The following is a 19,959-nucleotide window of genomic DNA, read 5'->3' as shown; positions in this document are numbered from 1 at the left end:
GCTCAGAGCTCCCAATGTGGGATTTATTCATGTAATGGGAGTTTCCAGGTCCTAGAGTTAAGTATTGACAGCTAAGAAGTGAATGACCTCAGGTTAAAGAGTGCTCCAAAAGCACCTCCAAAAATTAAAACTCAAAAGCTCTTTCCAGGTAGTCCAGAGCTGCTTCCAATTTTGAGAAAGGAGAAACACTGGCTTATGCGCCTTTACTGTATGCTCCATATATGTTCCCTGTTCACATAGGACACGTGTGAGGGCTGGGGACCAACAGCAGTCTTGAACTAAAACAGTAAAGCAGATGCTGCCATTCTTAGTGGGGTGCCAGCGGCCCCACGGGATTACCACGGGATTGCTGATGAACAAAGTGAGCATGAGAGCATCAAGCTCCCACTAAACGAGCTTCTAGTCTCCAGCCTGGCCCTCAGACACTCCTTAATGCACCTGGACTGAGCACTACTGGGGTCCACAATGGTGTGATAGTGTGACCTCTACACTTGAAGGATTAAATGATCTACCCATAGCCATAAGAAACAAAGGAGCAAAAAAAAATATATCCTACTGATTTCCAGAACACCACTTTAACAACAAGCCCACACCTCCTCCAAAATAACCTAGTCCCCTTCCAACACTGAATCCAGGGACGTCCTAGATCTTGTTGGACATTTCTCATCATCCTGTTCCTGTATTAGAAAGATGCCATCATGCCTTCTCACTGTCCCCTGCCCTGAGAGATTTACTCACTAGGGGTCATTGGTGAATCTAGGAAGTCGTGGCTGTGGGAAGCCATAGAGGTGACAGTAGAGGACATCAAAGCAGTAGCAGCACATCTCTGCAGTCACCACCAGATTTTTGGTGGTATTGGCAGTTCCATTGGGTCGGGGAAGAGGACTCAGAGCTCCCGATGCGGGATTCATTCGTGTAATGGGAGAGTTTCCAGGTCCCAGAGTTAAGTCCGATACATTCTCCCGACCACTGCTGCCATCCACATGCTGGTGGTTTTGAAGAGGTCCTGAACTAGAACCGGGGACAGTTGTGGCCTGGTTCCCGTGAGTGTGCGTTCCACTTCCAGATAACTTGGGCTTCTTGACCCCACAACAGCCTGCTGCCAACTTGGGCTCGAGTGGAGGAACACAACGTCTTTTTCCCATCCTGATTCAGGGCTCAGGGTCTGGAATGCTACAGAACCCTAACCAAAAAGAGATTAGGTAAGCATTAATTTAAATTAGCTAAAAGGAGAAAACAAAAACTAAAGAGAAAGAATCTCCATGGAGAGGCAAGAGTCATCAATTCTTTCTCAGTCGTCTCACATGGTCACAAAGGGTCACAGACCAGCAGGGCTAGAAGAGGCCCTAAGTTCTAAGCCAGGAACTCCCAACCTTTCCCTAAAGGGGAGCAGTGCCTTTATTTTCCATAAAGCTACGATCACATGGACAGAGGCAGGCTACAGGGCTCTCTCCTGCCCAGGAGGGTGGGGAGGCAGCCATTGTGAAGCTGGATGATAGAGGACATTTCGAGACTGACTAGGAGATTGCACATGACTCGTCAGACTCTTCATCAGGTTGCTTTTTCTACCATTTCAAAGGCTCCAAATTGAACCACTCCATTTTCAAAGGACCCCAGAAGAACATCATGCTTTCCCTTGTTAACCACATCCTCTCAGGATCTTTCTCATCTGCCCCAGACCTTAGTGAAGATAAAAAGCACTCAGGTATACACCTTCTAACACAAGGCTCCCATCTTTCTGCTCTCACAGCTACTGTTCTCCAATCCTGCTCAGTTTCTTTGGTTCTCAGAACTCCAATTTCTACACATCTCTCTATTCTTTTAAGACCTCATTCAAGAAGAGCTACAACCTAGAAACCTTTACTCATACAGATGACCCAAGCTACACAGTCCTTTTGTGAGGTAGTCATTCTGCCTAGCAAAGCAGACATATGCAAATCACTCAGCTTGACATAATGTGAAGGAGAGGATCTTCTTTTTTTTGTTACAAGATTTATTGATTTTAGAGAAAGGGGGCCAAAGGAGGGAGGGGGAAGAGGAAGAGAAAAGGAGGGGAAGAGGAGGAGAAAAGGAGAGGGAGAGAGGGAAAGAAGGAGGGGGAGAAAATGAAGGGGAGAGAAGGGGAGAGGGTAAGGGGGAAGGAGGGAGAAGGAGGGGAAGAGGAAGGGAAAAGGAGAGGGAGGGAGAAGGAAAGAGAGAGAGGGAGAGGGAAAGAGAAGGAAAAGAGGGAGAAGGAAACGGGAGGGAGAGGAAGGGGGAGGGGAGGAGGAGCAGGAAGAATCAAGCTGTAGTTGTTTCTCATCTGTGCCTTGACCAGGCAAGCCCAGTGACCTCAGAATTTGAGGTTGACATTTTATTCACTGCATCACCACAGATGAGGCACTAACTTTTTTTTCTTTAATGTTTACTGTATTTTATTGATTTTAGAGGGGAATGGAGGTGAGAGAGAAACAAGAATATCAATCTGTTCCTGTATGTGCCCTGACCAGGGATTACCAACAACCTCTTAGCTTCAGGACAATGCTTTAACCAACCAAGCCATCCAGCCAACCAGGGTCTGAATTTTTTTAAATTTATTTATTTATTTATTTATTTTTTACAGAGACAGAGAGTGAGTCAGAGAGAGGGATAGACAGGGACAGACAGGCAGGAACGGAGAGAGATGAGAAGCATCAATCATCAGTTTTTCATTGCGACACCTTAGTTGTTCATTGATTGCTTTCTCCTATGTGCCTTGACAGTGGGCCTTCAGCAGACCGAGTAACCCCTTGCTGGAGCCAGCGACCTTGGGTTCAAGCTGGTGGGCTTTTGCTCAAACCAGATGAGCCCGCGTTCAAGCTGGCGACCGCGGGGTCTCGAACCTGGGTCCTCTGCATCCCAGTCCGACACTCTATCCACTGCGTCACCACCTGGTCAGGCTGAATTTTTTTTTTCTTTCTTTTTTTTTTCTTTTTGTATTTTTCTGAAGCTGGAAATGGGGAGGCAGTCAGACAGACTCCCACATGCGCCCGCCCGGGATCCACCCGGCACGCCCACCAGGGGGCGATGCTCTGTCTCGACCAGAGCCATTCTAGCGCCTGGGGCAGAGGCCAAGGAGCCATCCCCAGCGCCCGAGCCATCTTTTGCTCTAATGGAGCCTTGGCTGCGGGAGGGAAAGAAAGAGACAGAGAGGAAGGAGAGGGGGAGGGGTGGAGGTAGATGAGTGCCTCTCCTGTGGACTTCCGCACGCCAGGCTGATGCTCTACCACTGAGCCAACCGGCCAGGGCCGAATTTTTTTTTTCTTAAAAAGCCTAAGGTAGTGCCTGACCAGGCGGTGGCGCAGTGGATAGAGCATTGGACTGGGGCGCGGAGGACCCGGGTTCAAGACCCCAAGGTCGCCAGCTTGAGCCCAAGTGGGTTTGAGCAAGGCTCACCAGCTTGAGCCCAAGGTTGCTGGCTTGAGCAAGGGGTCACTCAGTCTGCTGTAGCACCCCGGTCAAGGCACATATAAGAAATGAATCAATGGACAACTAAGGAACTGCAACGAAGAATTGGATGTTTCTCATCTCTCTCCCTTCCTGTCTGTCTGTCCCTATCTGTCCCTCTCTCTGACTCTCTCTGTCTCTGCCACAAAAAAGAAAAAAGAAAGCCTAAGGTAAAAGTGTATAGCTATAACATGACCAAGATCCTCTTTCTGCTGTGTCAATAATCAACAAACCAGTAAAATATAGTAGATTCTAGTTATTTCAATACCAAATATAACAAACTTTATAAAATTCTGCTGAGGTGAGAAAAGCATACTGTTTTTCAAGTCATTGCATGTTTATTTTAGCCCTCTCCCAATTATATATGTATTATTTTATCTAAAATTTTCTCTATGATTTGAACACATAGCACATAACTACCTTTTTACACAATGCTGTACAACAGTTTTGGTTATAAATTCTACAACTTTTCAAATCGAATCAGATGTTTACCCTACCCATTTGCAATGCCAGCATTTCTACACAAACAACTTGTCACTAAGTTGAATGGAATACAAAATTTTCAAAATATTTACATTCTTAATATATGTTGATTCTTAACAAAAAACATGTTTTGTTAAGGAGAAGGGTGGAGAAGCAGATGGTCACTTTTCCTCTGTGCCCTGACCAGGAATGGAACCTGGGACTTCCACATGCCAAGTCGACGCTCTACCACTGAGCAAACTGGCCAGGGCCCAAATCTTAAATTTAAAAAAAAATTTATTTTTTTTTTGTATTTTTCTGAAGCTGGAAACGGGGAGAGACAGTCAGACAGACTCCCGTATGCGCCCGACTGGGATCCACCCGGCACGCCCACCAGGGGCGATGCTCTGCCCCTCCGAGGCATCGCTCTGCCGAGACCAGAGCCACTCTAGCGCCTGGGGCAGTGGCCAAGGAGCCATCCCCAGCGCCCGGGCCATCTTTGCTCCAATGGAGCCTTGGCTGCGGGAGGGGAAGAGAGAGACAGAGAGGAAGGAGGGGGGATGGGGTGGAGAAGCAAATGGGCGCTTCTCCTATGTGCCCTGGCCGGGAATCGAACTCGGGTCCCCCGCACACCAGGCCGACGCTCTACCGCTGAGCCAACTGGCCAGGGCCAAATTTTTAAAATTTTTATTTATTGGCCCTGACTGGTTGGCTCAGTGGAAAGTACTGGCTCAGTGTGCAGGCATCCAGGTTTGATCCCCGGTCAGGGCACATGTGAGAAGTAATCATCTGTTTCTCTGTCTCTCCCTTTTCTCTCTCACTTTACCTCTCACAGCCAGTGGTTCAGCTGGTTCAAGCACTGGCCCAGGTGCTGAGGAAAGCTCCTATTGATTCAAGCATCATGCCAAGAAGTGGGTTGCTGAGTGGATCCCGGTCAGGGTGCATGTAGGAGTCTATCTCCCCTCCTCTCACTTATTTTTTATTTTTGCAAGAGAGAGATAGAGAGACAGAGAGAGGGACAGTCAGGAAGGGAGATGAGAAACATCAATTCTTCATCACAGCTCCTTAGTAGTTATTTTCTCATATGTGCCTTGACGGGGTGTGTGTATGTGTGCGTGTGCGTGTGTGCGCGCGCGCGCGCGCTAGAGCAGAGCGAGTGACCCCACGCTCAAGCCAGCGACCATGGGGTCATGTGTATGATCCCAAACTCAAGCCAGCAACCTCACGCTCAAGCCACTAAGCTCACGCTCAAGCCGGTGACCTTGAGGTTTCAAACCTGGGTCCTCTGCATCCCAGTCCAACTCTCTATCCACTGTACCACTGCCTCGTTGGCTCCCCTCCTCTCTCTTAAAAAAAATTTGATTTTTCCCTGGCCGGTTGACTCAGCGGTAGAGCGTCGGCCTAGCGTGCGGAGGACCCGGGTTCGATTCCCGGCCAGGGCACATAGGAGAAGCGCCCATTTGCTTCTCCACCCCTCCGCCGCGCTTTCCTCTCTGTCTCTCTCTTCCCCTCCCGCAGCCAAGGCTCCATTGGAGCAAAGATGGCCCGGGCGCTGGGGATGGCTCTGTGGCCTCTGCCTCAGGCGCTAGAGTGGCTCTGGTCGCAATATGGCGATGCCCAGGAGGGGCAGAGCATCGCCCCCTGGGGGCAGAGCACCGCCCCTGGTGGGCGTGCTGGGTGGATCCCGGTCGGGCACATGCGGGAGTCTGTCTGACTGTCTCTCCCTGTTTCCAGCTTCAGAAAAATGAAAAAAAAAAAAAAAAAAAAATTTGATTTTAGAGAGACATGAAGGGGAATATAGGGAGAAGGAGAGGCAGGGAGGGGAAGAAAGAGAGAGAAAGAGAGGACCATCGATCTGTTCCTGTATGTGTCCTGATTGGGGTCTGAACTAGCAACCTCTGTCCTTCTGGATGACGCTCTAACCAACCAAGCTATCCAGCCAAGGCATCTCGGGCAATTCTTAGTGAGATGAAAGTTGTTTGCAGCCAAGGAATAACAGCTTGCACACTTCAATGCTTGGCTTGAAACTGGCTTCTTTTTGAGAAAGCCTTATGCATTTGATCCATTAAAACCTCCAAAAACTATAATGTTTCTGAGCACAGACTTCATTGTCTCGTTCTGACTATTAAGAGAAAGCAAATATCTTGGTTGAAAATGCTGACTGACTACAGAGCCAACTGGCCTGGGTTCAAATTCTAATTCCTTCAGGATTACCTCTCTGACTCAGTTTCCTCACAATAATAATAACAGGACTTGCCTCATGTGGTTGTTAAAATGAGTTTAATGCACATAAAGTACTAAAATAATGTCTGGCAGGTAGTGCCTGTCCATTGACTCAGCTGCTCTCACCATCTGGGTTTTGTTTGGCTGCTCCTACCAGTAAGGAACTCCTGGAGGGCCAGGCCTTCACTGTGCTGTGCTTGCACTGAACAGGTGCTTTCTAAAACAGTGTTTCACAAAACCCTCAAAACCAGTCAGCAGGGCAGACTCTGTTACCATCATTTTACAGAGGTGGTACCTCAGGTTTCATAAAGCAGATAACCTGCCCAAAGCAAGAATGCCACTAAGTGGCAGAGTTAGAATTGGGACAACAATCTATCTGTTAAGACTCCAAGGCCTGGGTTCCTTACTAAGTCACAAAGAAGTGTGAGGCCTGCCAATAATAGCCATTGGATCCAGTGCCTGTCCTAAGGGCACAATGAAAAACAAATTACATCCAAGGGTATACTAACAACTAGCCTAATAGTTTGCAGAATCTTGCCAACAAAAATGAAGTGGAGGAGGGGTGATTCAAAACTAACACTTCAACCATCATCTGGACAATTAAGAGTTCATTTGACACTGTCCCTTGTGTTTACATAACTGCTGTGACTGCTTCTCTGAGCTCTCATCTAGACCCCCTACCTTGTATGTAACTGCAGGGAAGGGGCCAGTACGTGAGTGAGTGATGCGGCACAGCTGTCTCTGGAGCACTGGGGCTTTCACAGGCCCACAAGCCCTGGGGCTCTGCTTCTAGAACGCCTTGAAACTCAAAGAACAAAGGGATGAAACACAAAAGTTAAAAAAAAACCTTTCCTCTCTCATTACTTCAAAGCACACCTGAAAAGCTAAATGTTATGAGATGATGGCAGCTCAGCTGTTACTTAGCAGGTGTTATCAACTACCTGACCAGCAAAACACCTCTCAATAAAGCAATATAAAGATTTCACAGAAAAACTAAAGTCTGGGAATAGGACAAGATAGGTTCTGTAGGTTTGAAAATGTTTAAGTATTTATATGCACAGAAAAGTAAAAATAAATACTATATTAAGACAAACATCTGTCGGCTCTGGCTAGTTGGCTCAGCGGATAGAGTGTCAGCCCAGCGTGCAGTCATCCTGGGTTTGATCCCTAATCAGGGCACACATAAGAAGTGACCATCTACCTGACCGGGCAGTGGTGCAGTGGATAGAGCGTCGGACTGGGACACAAAGGACCCAGGTTTGAAACCTCAAGGTCACCGGCTTGAGTTTGGGATCACAAACATAACCCCAGGGTCACTGGCTTGAGACCAAAGGTCTCTGCCTTAAAGCCCAAGGTCGCTGGCTTGAGCAAGGGGTCACCTGCTCTGCTGTAGCCCCCCCACCTGTCAAGGCACATATGAAAAAAGCAATCAATTAACAACTATAAGGCCTCAATGAAGAATTAATGCTTCTCATCTCTTTCCCTTCCTTTCTGTCCCTCTCTCTGTCAAAATAAAATAAAATATAAAATAAAATGGTTCTGGCCATCGCTCAGTAGACAAAGCATCAGCCTCCAGCATATGAATATCCTGGGTTCTATTCCCAGTCAGGGCACACAGGAGAAGTGATCTGCTTCTCCCTCTTCCCTCTTCCCCTTCCCTACCCCCTCCTCTCCCATAGCCAGTGGCTGGACTGGTTCAAGCATGGTCTCAGGCACTGAGGACTGCTCTGTTGGAGCACATTAGCCTCAGGTGCTAAAAATAACTTGGTACTTGAGCACTAGCCCCAGATGGGGTTGCCAGGCAGATCTTGGTTGGGGCACATGCAGGAGTCAGCATATCTCCCCTCCTCTCACCTAAAGAAAAAAAAAAAAAAAAAAAAGACAAACATTTTTCTAAACAGCACTTAATAGGTAAATGTACCTGTTCCAACTTACATACAAATTCAACTTAAGAACAAATCTACAGCCTGACCAGGCAGTGGCGCAGTGGATAGAGTGTTGGACTGGGATGCAGAGGACCCAGGTTCGAGACCCTGAGGTCGCCAGCTTGAGCGCAGGCTCATCTGGTTTGAGGCAAAAAAAAGCCCACCAGCTTGAACCCAATGTCGCTGGCTCCAGCAAGGGGTTACTCGGTCTGCTGAGGCCCACGGTCAGGGCACATGTGGGAGAGCAATCAATGAACAACTAAGGTGTTGCAACGTGCAATGAAAAGCTGATGATTGATGCTTCTCATCTCTCTCCGTTCCTGTCTGTCCCTGTCTATCCCTCTCTCTGACTCTGTCTCTGTAAAAAAAAAAAAAAAAAAAAAGAACAAATCTACAGAGCCTCGCTCATTCATAACCAGGAGGCTGCCTGGTAATCACTGATTTGCTGTGGTCAGGATCACAACTGATTACATTTAACAATTCCCCCACACTGTCCCACTACAATTTTATTTTATTTTTATTTATTTATTTATTTATTTTTAAAGCTGGAAACGGGAGAGACAGCCAGACAGACTCCCGCATGCGCCCGACCAGGATCCACCCGGCACGCCCACCAGGGGCGAAGCTCTGCCCACCAGGGGCGAAGCTCTGCCCACCAGGGGCAACACTCTGCCCATCAGGGGGTGATGCTCTGCCCCTCCAGGGCGTCACTCTGCCGCGACCAGAGCCACTCCAGCGCCTGGGGCAGAGGCCAAGGAGCCATCCCCAGCGCCTGGGCCATCTCTGCTCTAATGGAGCCCTGGCTGCAGGAGGGGAAGAGAGAGACAGAGAGGAAGGAGGGGGGGGTGGAGAAGCAAATGGGTGCTTCTGTGTGCCCTGGCCGGGAACCGAACCCGGGTCCCCCGCACACCAGGCCGATGCTCTACCGCTGAGCCAACCGGCCAGGGCCATGTCCCACTACAATTTTAAATCAGTAGGACCAACTCAAATCTTGTGGATCTTGGGAGGCCACTAAGCAAACAATTCAATCACTATTTTCAATTAGTGACCAAAGGCATAACTAGAGACATTCTGTATCAAAGACAGAATAGAAGGCATTGCTTTAAAAATTTATTCAATTAGGCCCTGGCCAGTTGGCTCAGTGGTAGTGTGTCAGCTGGTTGTGTGGATGTCTCGGGTTTGATTCCCGGTCAGGGCACACAGGAGAAGCAACCATCTGCTTTTCCACTCCTCTCCCTCTTACTTCTCTCTCTCTCTTCTCCCCTCCTGTAACCGTGGCTTGATTGGAGCAAGTTGGCCCCAAGCGCTGAGGATGGCTCCATGGTCTCTGCCTCAGGAACTAAAAGGTGGCTCCAGTTGCAATGAAACAAGGGCCCAGATATGCAGAGCATCGCCCCCTAGTGGGCTTAATGCTTGGATCCTGGTCAGGGTACATGTAGGAGTCTGTTTCTGCCTCCCCTCTTCTCATTAAATTTTAAAAAATTATTAAATTACATCTATAGAAAATTCAAAACATAAGACAGCATAACAAACCCAATATCCAGCTTTAATAATTTTCACCATATAGCTAATCATATTTCATCTATAGCCTACGTATTCACTCCATCTCCCCTCCTCCATTGAATCATTTCCTCCTTAGGAATCATTTGTTCCTAAGGGGGCCAATATTTTACTTATCTGTCAGCATAAAGCAAGTATGAAGTGAACTACAACAAAAAATATGATGTAAAATACGGTGCTGGTATTAAATACTTTTTATTTACAACATTAAGCACTATCAACCAATTTCATCAAACCTTTCTCTGGGTTGGAGACTCTTCTAACCCTACTCCAACAAAGTAGGCATCTCACCTCACCACAATCAAGCAGTCCCAGGCTCAGCTTCCAGGACCCCCTACAAAGACCAGAGATACTCATTCCTCCAACAGCCTGGCCTCTGACATTACACTGCAAGATATCTCAGAATAATATAATTGCAATACAACAGACTAACTTGCTGTCTGACCAGCTTTAAAGACAAAAATACCCCTGACAACATACTCATCATCTCTTCTAAAATAATGTGGAACTTTGTTCCTCCTCTTCCTCAAAACCTCATAAAAACTACCAACAATGGTACTTTGATTATAGTAGGAAAAAAATGATTACTGTGAGGTCAGTTCATCTGGAATAACTGAAATCAGGTGTCAAAACCCTTGCTTTACAGACATATATATCCACAAGACCCTCTCAAGTCTAAGGTAGTTAATTTTTTTTTTTTTTTTAGATTTTAAAAAATTCATTTTAGAGTGAGAGATAGAGAGAAAGGAGAGAGGAGCAGGAAGCATCAACTCCCATATATGCCTTGACCAGACAAGCCCAGGGTTTTGAACTGACGACCTCAGCGTTCCAGGTCGACACTTTCATCCACTACGCCACCACAGGTCTCAAGTGGTTACTTTAAAGCTAAATTCAGGGCCATTTTAAAAGCCAGTAGCAGTGACCTCATTTTCCTCTTCCAACTTGAGATCAACAAGAATAAGCTAGGTAAAATGAATTTCTACCAAATGGAGACAAAGTAGTTCTTCCACAAAAAGCTAGAGAAATGAAAAGAATTATTGTTTTACCTCTTCGCTTTAGACATTCGAATCTAGTAAGTGTCAAATAAAGTATGCTCTCAGTGTTGAAAATTCACCACACTCCTACCTGACATGCAACATTCAGGTGTCCTGCCCTTCCTTAGGGTGCACAACAAAGGCCAGATGGTGACTCTCCCTACCTTTCTGCAGGGAAGCTGAGCAGGGCTCTACTGCCACTTCAATCCCAGCCAGCAATGAAATGCTCCTTACCTTTACTCCCAGAGGCTGGATGGCATTTGTATTTAATCCTTCACAACACCTAACACAGTGCCCTGCATATAGTTTACACACCAGCAATCTTACCTACAGATCTACTAGTAATTTAAGTTTGCCTTTTATAGAAATGCTTAGGGCTCTAGCAGGTTGTCTCAGCAGTAGAGCATTAGCAAGGCGTTTGCAAGTCCTGGGTTTGATTCCGGTCAGGGCACACAGGAGAAGGGATCATCTGCTTCTCCACCCCCCCACTCCTGCTCCTCTTCTTTCTCTCTTCCCCTCACACAGCCATGGCTTGAATGATATTCAAGCAAGTTGGCCCTGGGCACTAAAGATGGCTCCACAGCCTTGCCTCAGTTGGGAACCAATGGAGCAGCAACCCCAGATGGGAAGTATTGCCTGGTAGTGGGCTTGCCGGGTGGATCCCCGCTCAGGGCACATGCAGGAGTCTCTCTGCCTCCCCACCTCTCAATGAATAAAAAATATTTTTAAAAAATGCATATGGAACAAGCTAATCTTTATTTTATTTTATTTATTGATTTTTTTAGAGAGAGAGAGAGAAGGGGGAGGAGCAGGAAGCATCAACTCCCATATGTGCCTTGACCAGGCAAGCCCAAGGTTTCGAACCGGCGACCTCAGTGTTCCAGGTCGACGCTTTATCCCACTGCGCCACCACAGGTCAGGCCAAGCTAATCTTTAGATAGTTGGTTTCATCATAATGTTCTAAAACTGAGGAGTGTGTCAGAAACCAAAGTTAAATTATAAGCCATCTACGGCATCAATAATGTCACTTCTATTCGGCCCAAACCTAGGAATGGGTTTAATTCAGAGGGCAAAATGGATAGCCAATATGGACAATTCATTCAAAAATTAGGTCAGCCTGACCTATGGTGGCACAGTGGATAAAGCATTCAACCTGGAATGCTGAGGTCAGCGGTCTGAAACTCAAGGCTTGCTCAGTCAAGACACATATGGGAAGCAACTACTATAAATTGATGCTTCCTACTCCTCCTCTCCTTTTTCTCTCTATCTACTCTAAAAGTCAAAAGATAATGCTCTGGTTTCTCTTCAGATCGTATAAATCTTTTGCCTTTTAAAAGTCAAAAGATAAAATCATTAAAAAAAAATTAGCCTGACCTGTGGTGGCGTGGTGGATGGGGTGTCAACCTGGAACTCTGAGGTTCCCCTGGTCAAGGCACATATGGGAGTTGATGCTTCCTGCTCCTCCCCCCTTCTCTCTCTCTCTAACTCTCTCTCTTACCTCTCTAAAATAAATCTCTTTTTTTCTTTTGACAGAGACAGAGTTAGAGAGAGACAGATAGGGACAGACAGGAAGGGAGAGAGATGAGAAGCATCAATACTTTGTTGCGGCACCTTAGTTGTTCTGATTGCTTTCTCATATGTGCCTTGACGGTGGGGGGAGGGGGAGGCTACAGCAGAGCAAGTGACCCCTTGCTCAAGCTAGCAACCTTAGCCTCAAGCCAGCGACCATGGGGTCTCGTCTATGATCCTATGCTCAAGCCAGAGACCTTGTGCTCAAGCTGGTGAGCTCGTGCTCAAGCCGCATGAGCCCATGCTCAAGCTAAACAACCTCAGGGTTTTGAACCTGAGTCAGTCCTCTGAGTTCCAGTCCAACACTCTATCCACGGCACCATTGCCTAGTCAGGCAATAAATAAAATCTTTAAAGAAAAATTAGGTCAAATACCCCCAACTTTAACTTCTTGGTTTGAGTTATGCTGGTAGCTGTCTTCTTTGCTAAAACATACCAGTTAACTGGACAATCTGGGACTTGGCCTCAGGTGATATTTAATTTTAAAATGCTCAAGGCTTTTCTCTAACAGGTCACTCCTGGTTTCTAAACTGCACTTAAAAATAATTTTTTTTCTTTCTTTTTGAATAATGGGGCAGTTTTACTTGCCTCGAGGGCAAGTTATGGTTTCAGGAGTTAAAACAAATAATGTCTTATAAGCTGCTGATGTTTACAAACAAAGTATAAAGACCAGCATTGAGGGGAGGCCATGAGAATACCCTGACTCAAGTGGCTGGCGGGGCAGAGGACCTCCCTCCCTTGCTGGCATATTATTAAGGTATCTGCTATAAGCAATATTACCACTACCTCTATTAATAAAAGTAAGGTTGGTTACGAAAAGAACATAGCTCTCTGGCCCTGGCCGGTTGGCTCAGTGGTACAGCGTCGGCCTGGCGTGTAGGAGTCCTGGGTTCGATTCCCGGCCAGGGCACACAGGAGAAGCACCCATCTGCTTCTCCACCCCTCACCCTCTCCTTCCTCTGTGTCTCTCTCTTCCCCTCCCGCAGCCGAGGCTCCATTGGAGCAAAGATGGCCAGGGCGCTGGGGATGGCTCCTTGGCCTCTGCCCCAGGCACTAGAGTGGCTCTGGTCGTGACAGAGCGACGCCCCGGAGGGGCAGAGCATCGGCCCCTGGTGGGCATGCCAGGTGGATCCCCGTCAGGCGCATGTGGGAGTCTGTCTGTCTTTCCCCGTTTCCAGCTTCAAAAAAATACAAAAAAAAAAAAGAAAAACAAAGAACATAGCTCTCAGTTCTTACCACTTTTACAAAAATAAGTGCCTTCATAATAAAATTATATGAAGAACCACCTTGTAGTATAAAAGGTCATATTATTAATATGTGATTATTACTCCAATAACCTTAATTCTTTTCCTCTTTGGAGACCAATGACTTCTAATAATACTGTTCTTTTCATTATGAATGCCAGAAAAACATAAAGAAAGGACACTGGGCCTGACCAGGCGGTGGCGCAGTGGATAGAGAGTTGGACTGGGATGCGGAAGACCCAGGTTCGAGACCCGGAGCTCGCCAGCTTGAGCGCGGGCTCATCTGGTCTGAGCAAAAGCTCACCAGCTTGAGCCCAAGGTCGCTGGCTCAAGCAAGAGGTTACTTGATCTGCTGAAGGCCCGCTGTCAAGGCATATATGAGAAAGCAATCAATGAACAACTAAGTTGTTGCAACGCGCAATGAAAAACTGATGATTGATGCTTCTCGTCTCTCCATTCCTGTCTGTCTGTCCCTGTCTATCCCTTGCTCTGTCTCTGTAAAGAAAAAAAAAAAAAAAAAAAAAGAAAGGACATTGGGCTGTCTGAGAGCTGTATACACTCTGTTCTACCTGCGTTCTCTTTTAAGCTTATACTAAAAAGAAACTAAACTTACTAAATACTCTTATTATCATAGAAGTCTTGATATAATTGAGTTCTTGATACAGAACTACTGCATCAAAGCAGTTAGATTTCAAAACAGTAACCAGATTAAATTTGCTAGAAAATCCTAGAGTTTAAAAAAAAAAAATCTAGTTTCAGCCCTGGCCGGTTCGGTCTGGCGTGCGGAAGTCCCGGATTCGATTCCCAGCCAGGGCACACAGGAGAAGTGCCCATCTGCTTCTCCACCCCTCCCCATTTCCTTCCTCTCTGTCTCTCTCTTCCCCTCCCGTAGCCGAGGCTCCATTGGAGCAAAGATGGCCCAGGCGCTGGGGATGGCTCCTTGGCCTCTGCCCCAGGTGACAGAGCAAGGCCCCGGATGGGCAGAGCATCGCCTCCTGGTGGGCATGCCAGGTGGATCCCGGTCGGGCGCATGCGGGAGTCTGTCTGACTACCTCCCCGTTTCCAGCTTCAGAAAAATACAAAAAAATTTAAAAAAATCTAGTTTCACATTTTGAAGGCAAGCCTCAAAACAGTTTATTAGGGGGCATGACCTTGTAACAAGGAAAAAAGATCTGTATGGTAAGAAAGAGGCAAAGAAAAATGAGGTCTCAGTATTTTTTCTTCTTTTAGGGTCCAGTTGTCTGTTCAAATCAGGCTTTATAAGAAGGGAATATTTCCTTTGTGACAGAAAAAAGTTAAGCGAACATTCAATTTAAAAACTGCATCATACAAGTAGTGAGATGGCACCTGTGCTACCATCCTGGCCTACTTACGGAACTATTCCAAAAAATAGTCAGATGAAAATCCACAAACATTCTGGTAATCATTTCAAATAATCATTTCTATAGTTTTGAAACCCTATCATACACAACATATACAAAATACTTGCTGTGTGAAAATTTTCCCTGTAAAATACAGCTCTGGCTTTATAGTTCTTTAAAAGTTATAATATAGAAAACTGCACTGAACTATACATTTTCATATCAGCTTAGCTTACAGAAAAACATGAATATAAGTCAAAAGTTCTGTTTTGTTTTTAGATCCCCTCCTTTTACTATGTTTCCTGAACCTCAGTTCTTTCATTTTTTTCAAAGAAAATATTTGTTCCCGGCCTCCAACACAGAGGGTTTGTGAGGCTCCAAGAAGATGTGAAGTCTCTGCAAAACTCTTACAAGTTACCATACCGTTATTAATAAACTCAAGGGGATGCAACAGTAATAAAAATTTACCTGAATTTTGTCTATACATAGAATTTTAATTATATTCAAAATAATAGTATCACATAGATTTAAGACAAAATGTTCCAAAAATCTCTGGATTATAGCTGTATGGAAAAGAACCAAAAATTGACCTTGCTAGGAACTGCAATAACCTCTGAGTTTTCTGCATTTTGATTGTCTTAAAAATAAATAAATAAATAAGTTGGAAAAGGGGTGGAGCCAGACTTATCTACCAAAGACATAGAGGCTGAGTACAATGATACACCACCATGTAGGACACTCTATTGGGATTACGGCCAATAAACTTGTCTTTACATATTTAAATTATTTTAAAAGAGAGCAAGTAGAAGGAACTTAGTCAACATTAGAAGCCCCTTTTGGAAGTAGAAAAATACAAGTGAACAAAGTAAAACCTAAGTCCTAACACAAGCCTAAAACAAAAATACGGTGAAACTAGTCTAAATATACAAGGCAATACTCACTGAAGGTCGAAAGTTTGCAGTGCCAAGGAAATAGCTATAACAGAGGCAGGGAGCTATTTTCTCTCTGAAATGAACTTTCTTCCTTCCGATTCCATTCCTCTTTCCTGTACCTAAGATGAAAATGCAGGTGCAGTGAATGAATAAAGTCAATGTAGTGCAAAGGTAAGAGATGGTTTTTGAAAAACTACAACTCAACAGAGCAATTTCAAAAACCAACAAATAGCTAAGGACCAGGCTCTCCTTATTTCAAAACATTTCAAAATCGAGCCTGACCTGTGGTGGCGCAGTGGATAAAGTGCTGACCTGGAACACTGAGGTCGCTGGTTCAAAACCCTGGGCTTGCCTGGTCAAGGCACTCATGGGAGTTGATGCTTCCTGCTCCTCCCTCTCTCTCTCTCTCTCTCTCTCTCCTCTCTAAAAATGATAACGTAAAAAAAAAAGTAAAAATCTAAATATAAGGCAGCAATGGCCATCTCACAGACTGAATCACCTCATCTTTGGCATCATCACCAAGCAGTGGGGACAGAGGATTAAAAGTGTTACTGAACCTGAAAAGGAGACATATTAAAACTTTCATCCACTGCTAATTTAGATGAAAACTTGCTTTCTGACCAAGATATACCATTTCAAGGCTCTCCACTGGTTTCAGAATACAAAGGTATCCCAAATTCCAATGCAATGATGGTGCTGCAGAATCACTGGACAGTATGCCTAGCTGGGTCCTGAGGACATGCCATCTTGTCACCCACAGATGGAGAAGATAACTGTTGCTAAGGGTCATCCATCCTTACTCTTAGTCTTGCATAAATCTATTCACCAACAGTCCCCAGCCCCTAATAGTAGAGAATAGAACTAATCCCAAAGGTGTAAACAGGGGAGTCCAGGCCCCACCCATTCTATCCAAGAGGAGAGCAGTGAAAAAGGATAGATAAAAAGGATAGAGGAGAGTGTGGCAAAGTGAGTTCAGATCAGGACGCAGAACAGAGAAGGGCAGGGACTGAAGGGCAAACCCCAGAGCCTGGGGCGGAGAGAAGCATAAAACCCAGTGAGAGATGGAGGGAAGGAGAGACTTGAGGGTAGGGCTGGCAAAGAAATGAGGAAGCGAAGGAAAAAGAGAAAAGAGTGCGTGTGAAAAAGCAAAAGGAAGAGAAGACAGGGGGACAGGCAAGGCCGGGCGGGCAGTGGCAGAGCAGGCCAAGAGCAAAGGTGAAAGGTAAAGAAAGGGGGTGGGGAGGAGAGTAGGGGAGCGGACGGAGTTGGGGAGGCCGCCCGGCGACGGGTAGGAGAGCCGGACCGCGGGACTGGAATCTGGACGCCGGGCGGGCGAAGCGGGGGTGAGGGGCGGCGCCGCGGAGCGCCAGGGACCCCCAAACTTTGCCAAGCCCCGCGACTGTGTCCCCGAGGGCGTGCGGAAGACGGCAGGAGCCTCGCCCGCAGGCCCCGCTGTCCGGGACGGGGGCGTCCATCTGCCCGCCCCTCCCCGCAATGCCGCTGACCACCGCCGCCGGGGGGACACGCGGCCCACAGTCCTCGCCCGCCCGTCGCCACCTTCCGCCGACGCCCGGGCCCCGCCGCTCTGTCTCGGACCCTCGCCTCGACCTCTGCACCCGGCAGCTGGGCTCCCCGGGTGAGGAGGCCCGGCGGGCCCGGCGGGCAGGCGTAGCCCGAGTTCCCCACCTTCTCTCCTGGTCCAGGCGCGGCCGGGGCGGACGGGACCTCTCGCGCTCTGTCTCCTCCTGCTTCATGGAGCCATGTGCCAGCGTGGGGGCTCCCGAAAAAAGTGGGCCCGCGAGCCGGCCGAACGCACGGCGCGGGAGGGGCGGGGCGAAGGCAGCAGGCGGGTGGCGGCAGTGAGGACTGGAGGTATTTCCCGGGAGGTGGAGGACTCCGTCGTGCCGGGACTGAGTCCTCCGATATCCCAGCAGCCACCAGAGGCAGTGAGGTAATGGAGGATGAAGGTCGGGAGTGCTCCAGCTGACTTGCGCCTTGGAGTCGGCCGGAACACCATAGAGATCGAGGCGCCTACAGAGCGGCGCCTCTGCCGTCACGCGACCACTGCCGACGCGCCTTATTGGCTGGAGTTTACTTTAGTATACATTTTTGCAGAAGTGGGGCGGATTCCAGGGAGTTGGAACATATAACGCCGCGCAGCAGGGACCTAGAAGAACCTAGCAGGCTGGCGCCGCAAACGACGGCGTAGGCCGAGCGGTGCACGTCGGACCCCTCCGCCCCTGGGAGCGCGTGAGCAAGCGCAGGTCGCGCGGTGACTTACAGCGCGGGCCGCAGGCGTGGGCTCCGGCGCGGCCTGAGTGCCTGGCTGCCCCGCTCTGCCCTTCCTCGCGTCGGGTACAGCCCTCTGCTTGCCTGGTTTTCTCCCCAGACAGGCCTTCGGCTCACGTTCCCTTTCTCGCCCCGGTCGTCGTCTCCACCACAGCCGAGATTCGCTCTGAGTGCCGTTGAGTCCAGCCGACCCGCTAGCCACCAGGCCTCAGGGAGGCTTCCCGGCGGTGCTAGCCCCAGCAAGAACCGTTTCACGTGGTGTCTCCAGGATGGAAGTGACTTCCGTGGTTTACGCACAGGACAGGATCGTTCAGTAAACCGACTAACACATTCCTTCGCGCTAACAGGGCAAGGGTTTCCAAAAGAACAATAAAAACTTTTCTTTTTTAATTTGGAGTAAGATTTCCATTTTACCAACTTGCTATGTGATATGAATGGACGACTTAGCATTTCCATTTGTGATCTCGGGTGGTGCAGTGAAGGCGTCTCCGCCCGCCCTAACCTCATCTGATGGCCTGAGGGGGCGCTGCTGTGGCCCACTAAGTCGCGAACCCCGGGAGGCACCGTTTTACGGTTTGCTATTGTGTTTATGCGCCAAGGAATCCTTAACATGCTTGTACTCGTTGAGCAAAGAGCAGTATCTAGTAAGAAATGCAACAGGTACTAAAGTGTAAGGAGGTGTACTCAAGTGTAAGGAGATGTACTGCGGACAGCCCCCAGGTTAGAGATAGGTTCTGTGGGTTTGTTCTCAAGTTGAATTTGTATGGGAGTTGGAACAGATACGTTTACCTATTAAATGCAATTTACACAGATGCTCATCTTAACATAGTCTTTATTTGTACCTTTCTGTGCATATAAATACTTAACTTTTTCGCCTGACCTGTGGTGGCGCAGTGGATAAAGTATCGACCTGGAAATGCTGAGGTCGCCGGTTTGAAACCCTGGGCTTGCCTGGTCAAGGCACATATGGGAGTTGATGCTTCCAGCTCCTCCCCCCCCTTCTCTCTCTCTGTCTCTCCTCTCTCTCTCTCCCTCTGTCTCTCCTTCTCCTTTCTAAAATGAATAAATAAATAAATAAAATTAAATACTTAACATTTTCAAATACAACCTTAATCTTGGATGATGCAGAAGATGATGGACTTGTTGGAGAGGATGGAACTGGTGTTAGGAGAGTCAGGATTTGATTCTGCTGCTTGAGCCAGTTTCTTGAAGTAGGCATCCAGGGAGGTTTGCACAGAGCTTTTCTTTTCTTCACAAATGGACCTGTAGCATCTCAGTTCTTCCATAACTGGTCAATTTTGGTGAACCTCTCTATATCAAAATCTTGCTCCTCTAACTTTTCCATTACTGCTTCAATGAGATGAAAAGCATCAGCTAACTCTTTTGTAGAAAACTTTCGATTCTGTAGATTCCAGGTCCCTTTTTCTTCCCTAAATGATATCATCTGCAGCTCAAGTTTTATAAGGTCCTCAGTGGTTAGTTCCTTTCCATGAGAGTCAAGTAACTCTATGATGTCATTTTCACTTATGTCCGACTGCAGTTTGTTACCAATAGTCCTTATGGTGATCTATTTGCAAGTATGAGTGTACATGTGTCAGATATGTGTTGCTTGGGGACTTACTATACTACAGACTTTTAGCATAGTTGCCTGTAGGCAACAAAAACTGAACAAACAACATCTGGCTGGTGCCTCTTGGACCTGGGACTCTCAAAGAGAACCTGGCAAGGGATGAGAGACAGTGGAAGAGATTGCAGCTTTGTACAACAGGTACAAAATAAGTGAGAGGAGAAAGGATAGACAAACTCCTGCATGAGCCCTTACCAAGATCCACTGGGCAACCCTGTCAGGCTGATGCTTGAATTAAACTGAGCTATCATCAGTGCCTAGGGCCAACG

At 47.3% G+C, this 19,959-nt stretch overlaps 1 protein-coding gene across 7 annotated transcripts in view; it reads right to left on the bottom strand.

The window, feature by feature from the left end:
- The window catches only part of AMMECR1L (AMMECR1 like), a 30,334-nt gene extending 11,489 nt beyond the window's left edge, over positions 1 to 18,845 (bottom strand). The window contains exons 1-5 of one of the 7 annotated variants that reach the window (XM_066280460.1): positions 17,461 to 18,845; positions 15,784 to 15,893; positions 7,922 to 8,004; positions 6,558 to 6,614; positions 739 to 1,183 (exon numbers count right to left, since the gene is read on the bottom strand). In XM_066280460.1, the coding sequence (XP_066136557.1) occupies positions 739 to 1,145 (407 nt within the window). In that variant the 5' untranslated portion in view covers positions 1,146 to 1,183; positions 6,558 to 6,614; positions 7,922 to 8,004; positions 15,784 to 15,893; positions 17,461 to 18,845. The other 6 variants (XM_066280459.1, XM_066280461.1, XM_066280458.1 and 3 more) reach the window with 6 other exon arrangements.
- Positions 18,846 to 19,959: the final 1,114 nt, after the last annotated feature.

This window comes from Saccopteryx bilineata, chromosome 5, assembly GCF_036850765.1.
Source record: "Saccopteryx bilineata isolate mSacBil1 chromosome 5, mSacBil1_pri_phased_curated, whole genome shotgun sequence".
Classification (NCBI taxonomy): domain Eukaryota; kingdom Metazoa; phylum Chordata; class Mammalia; order Chiroptera; family Emballonuridae; genus Saccopteryx; species Saccopteryx bilineata.
This window is presented reverse-complemented; position numbering and strand designations above follow the sequence as displayed.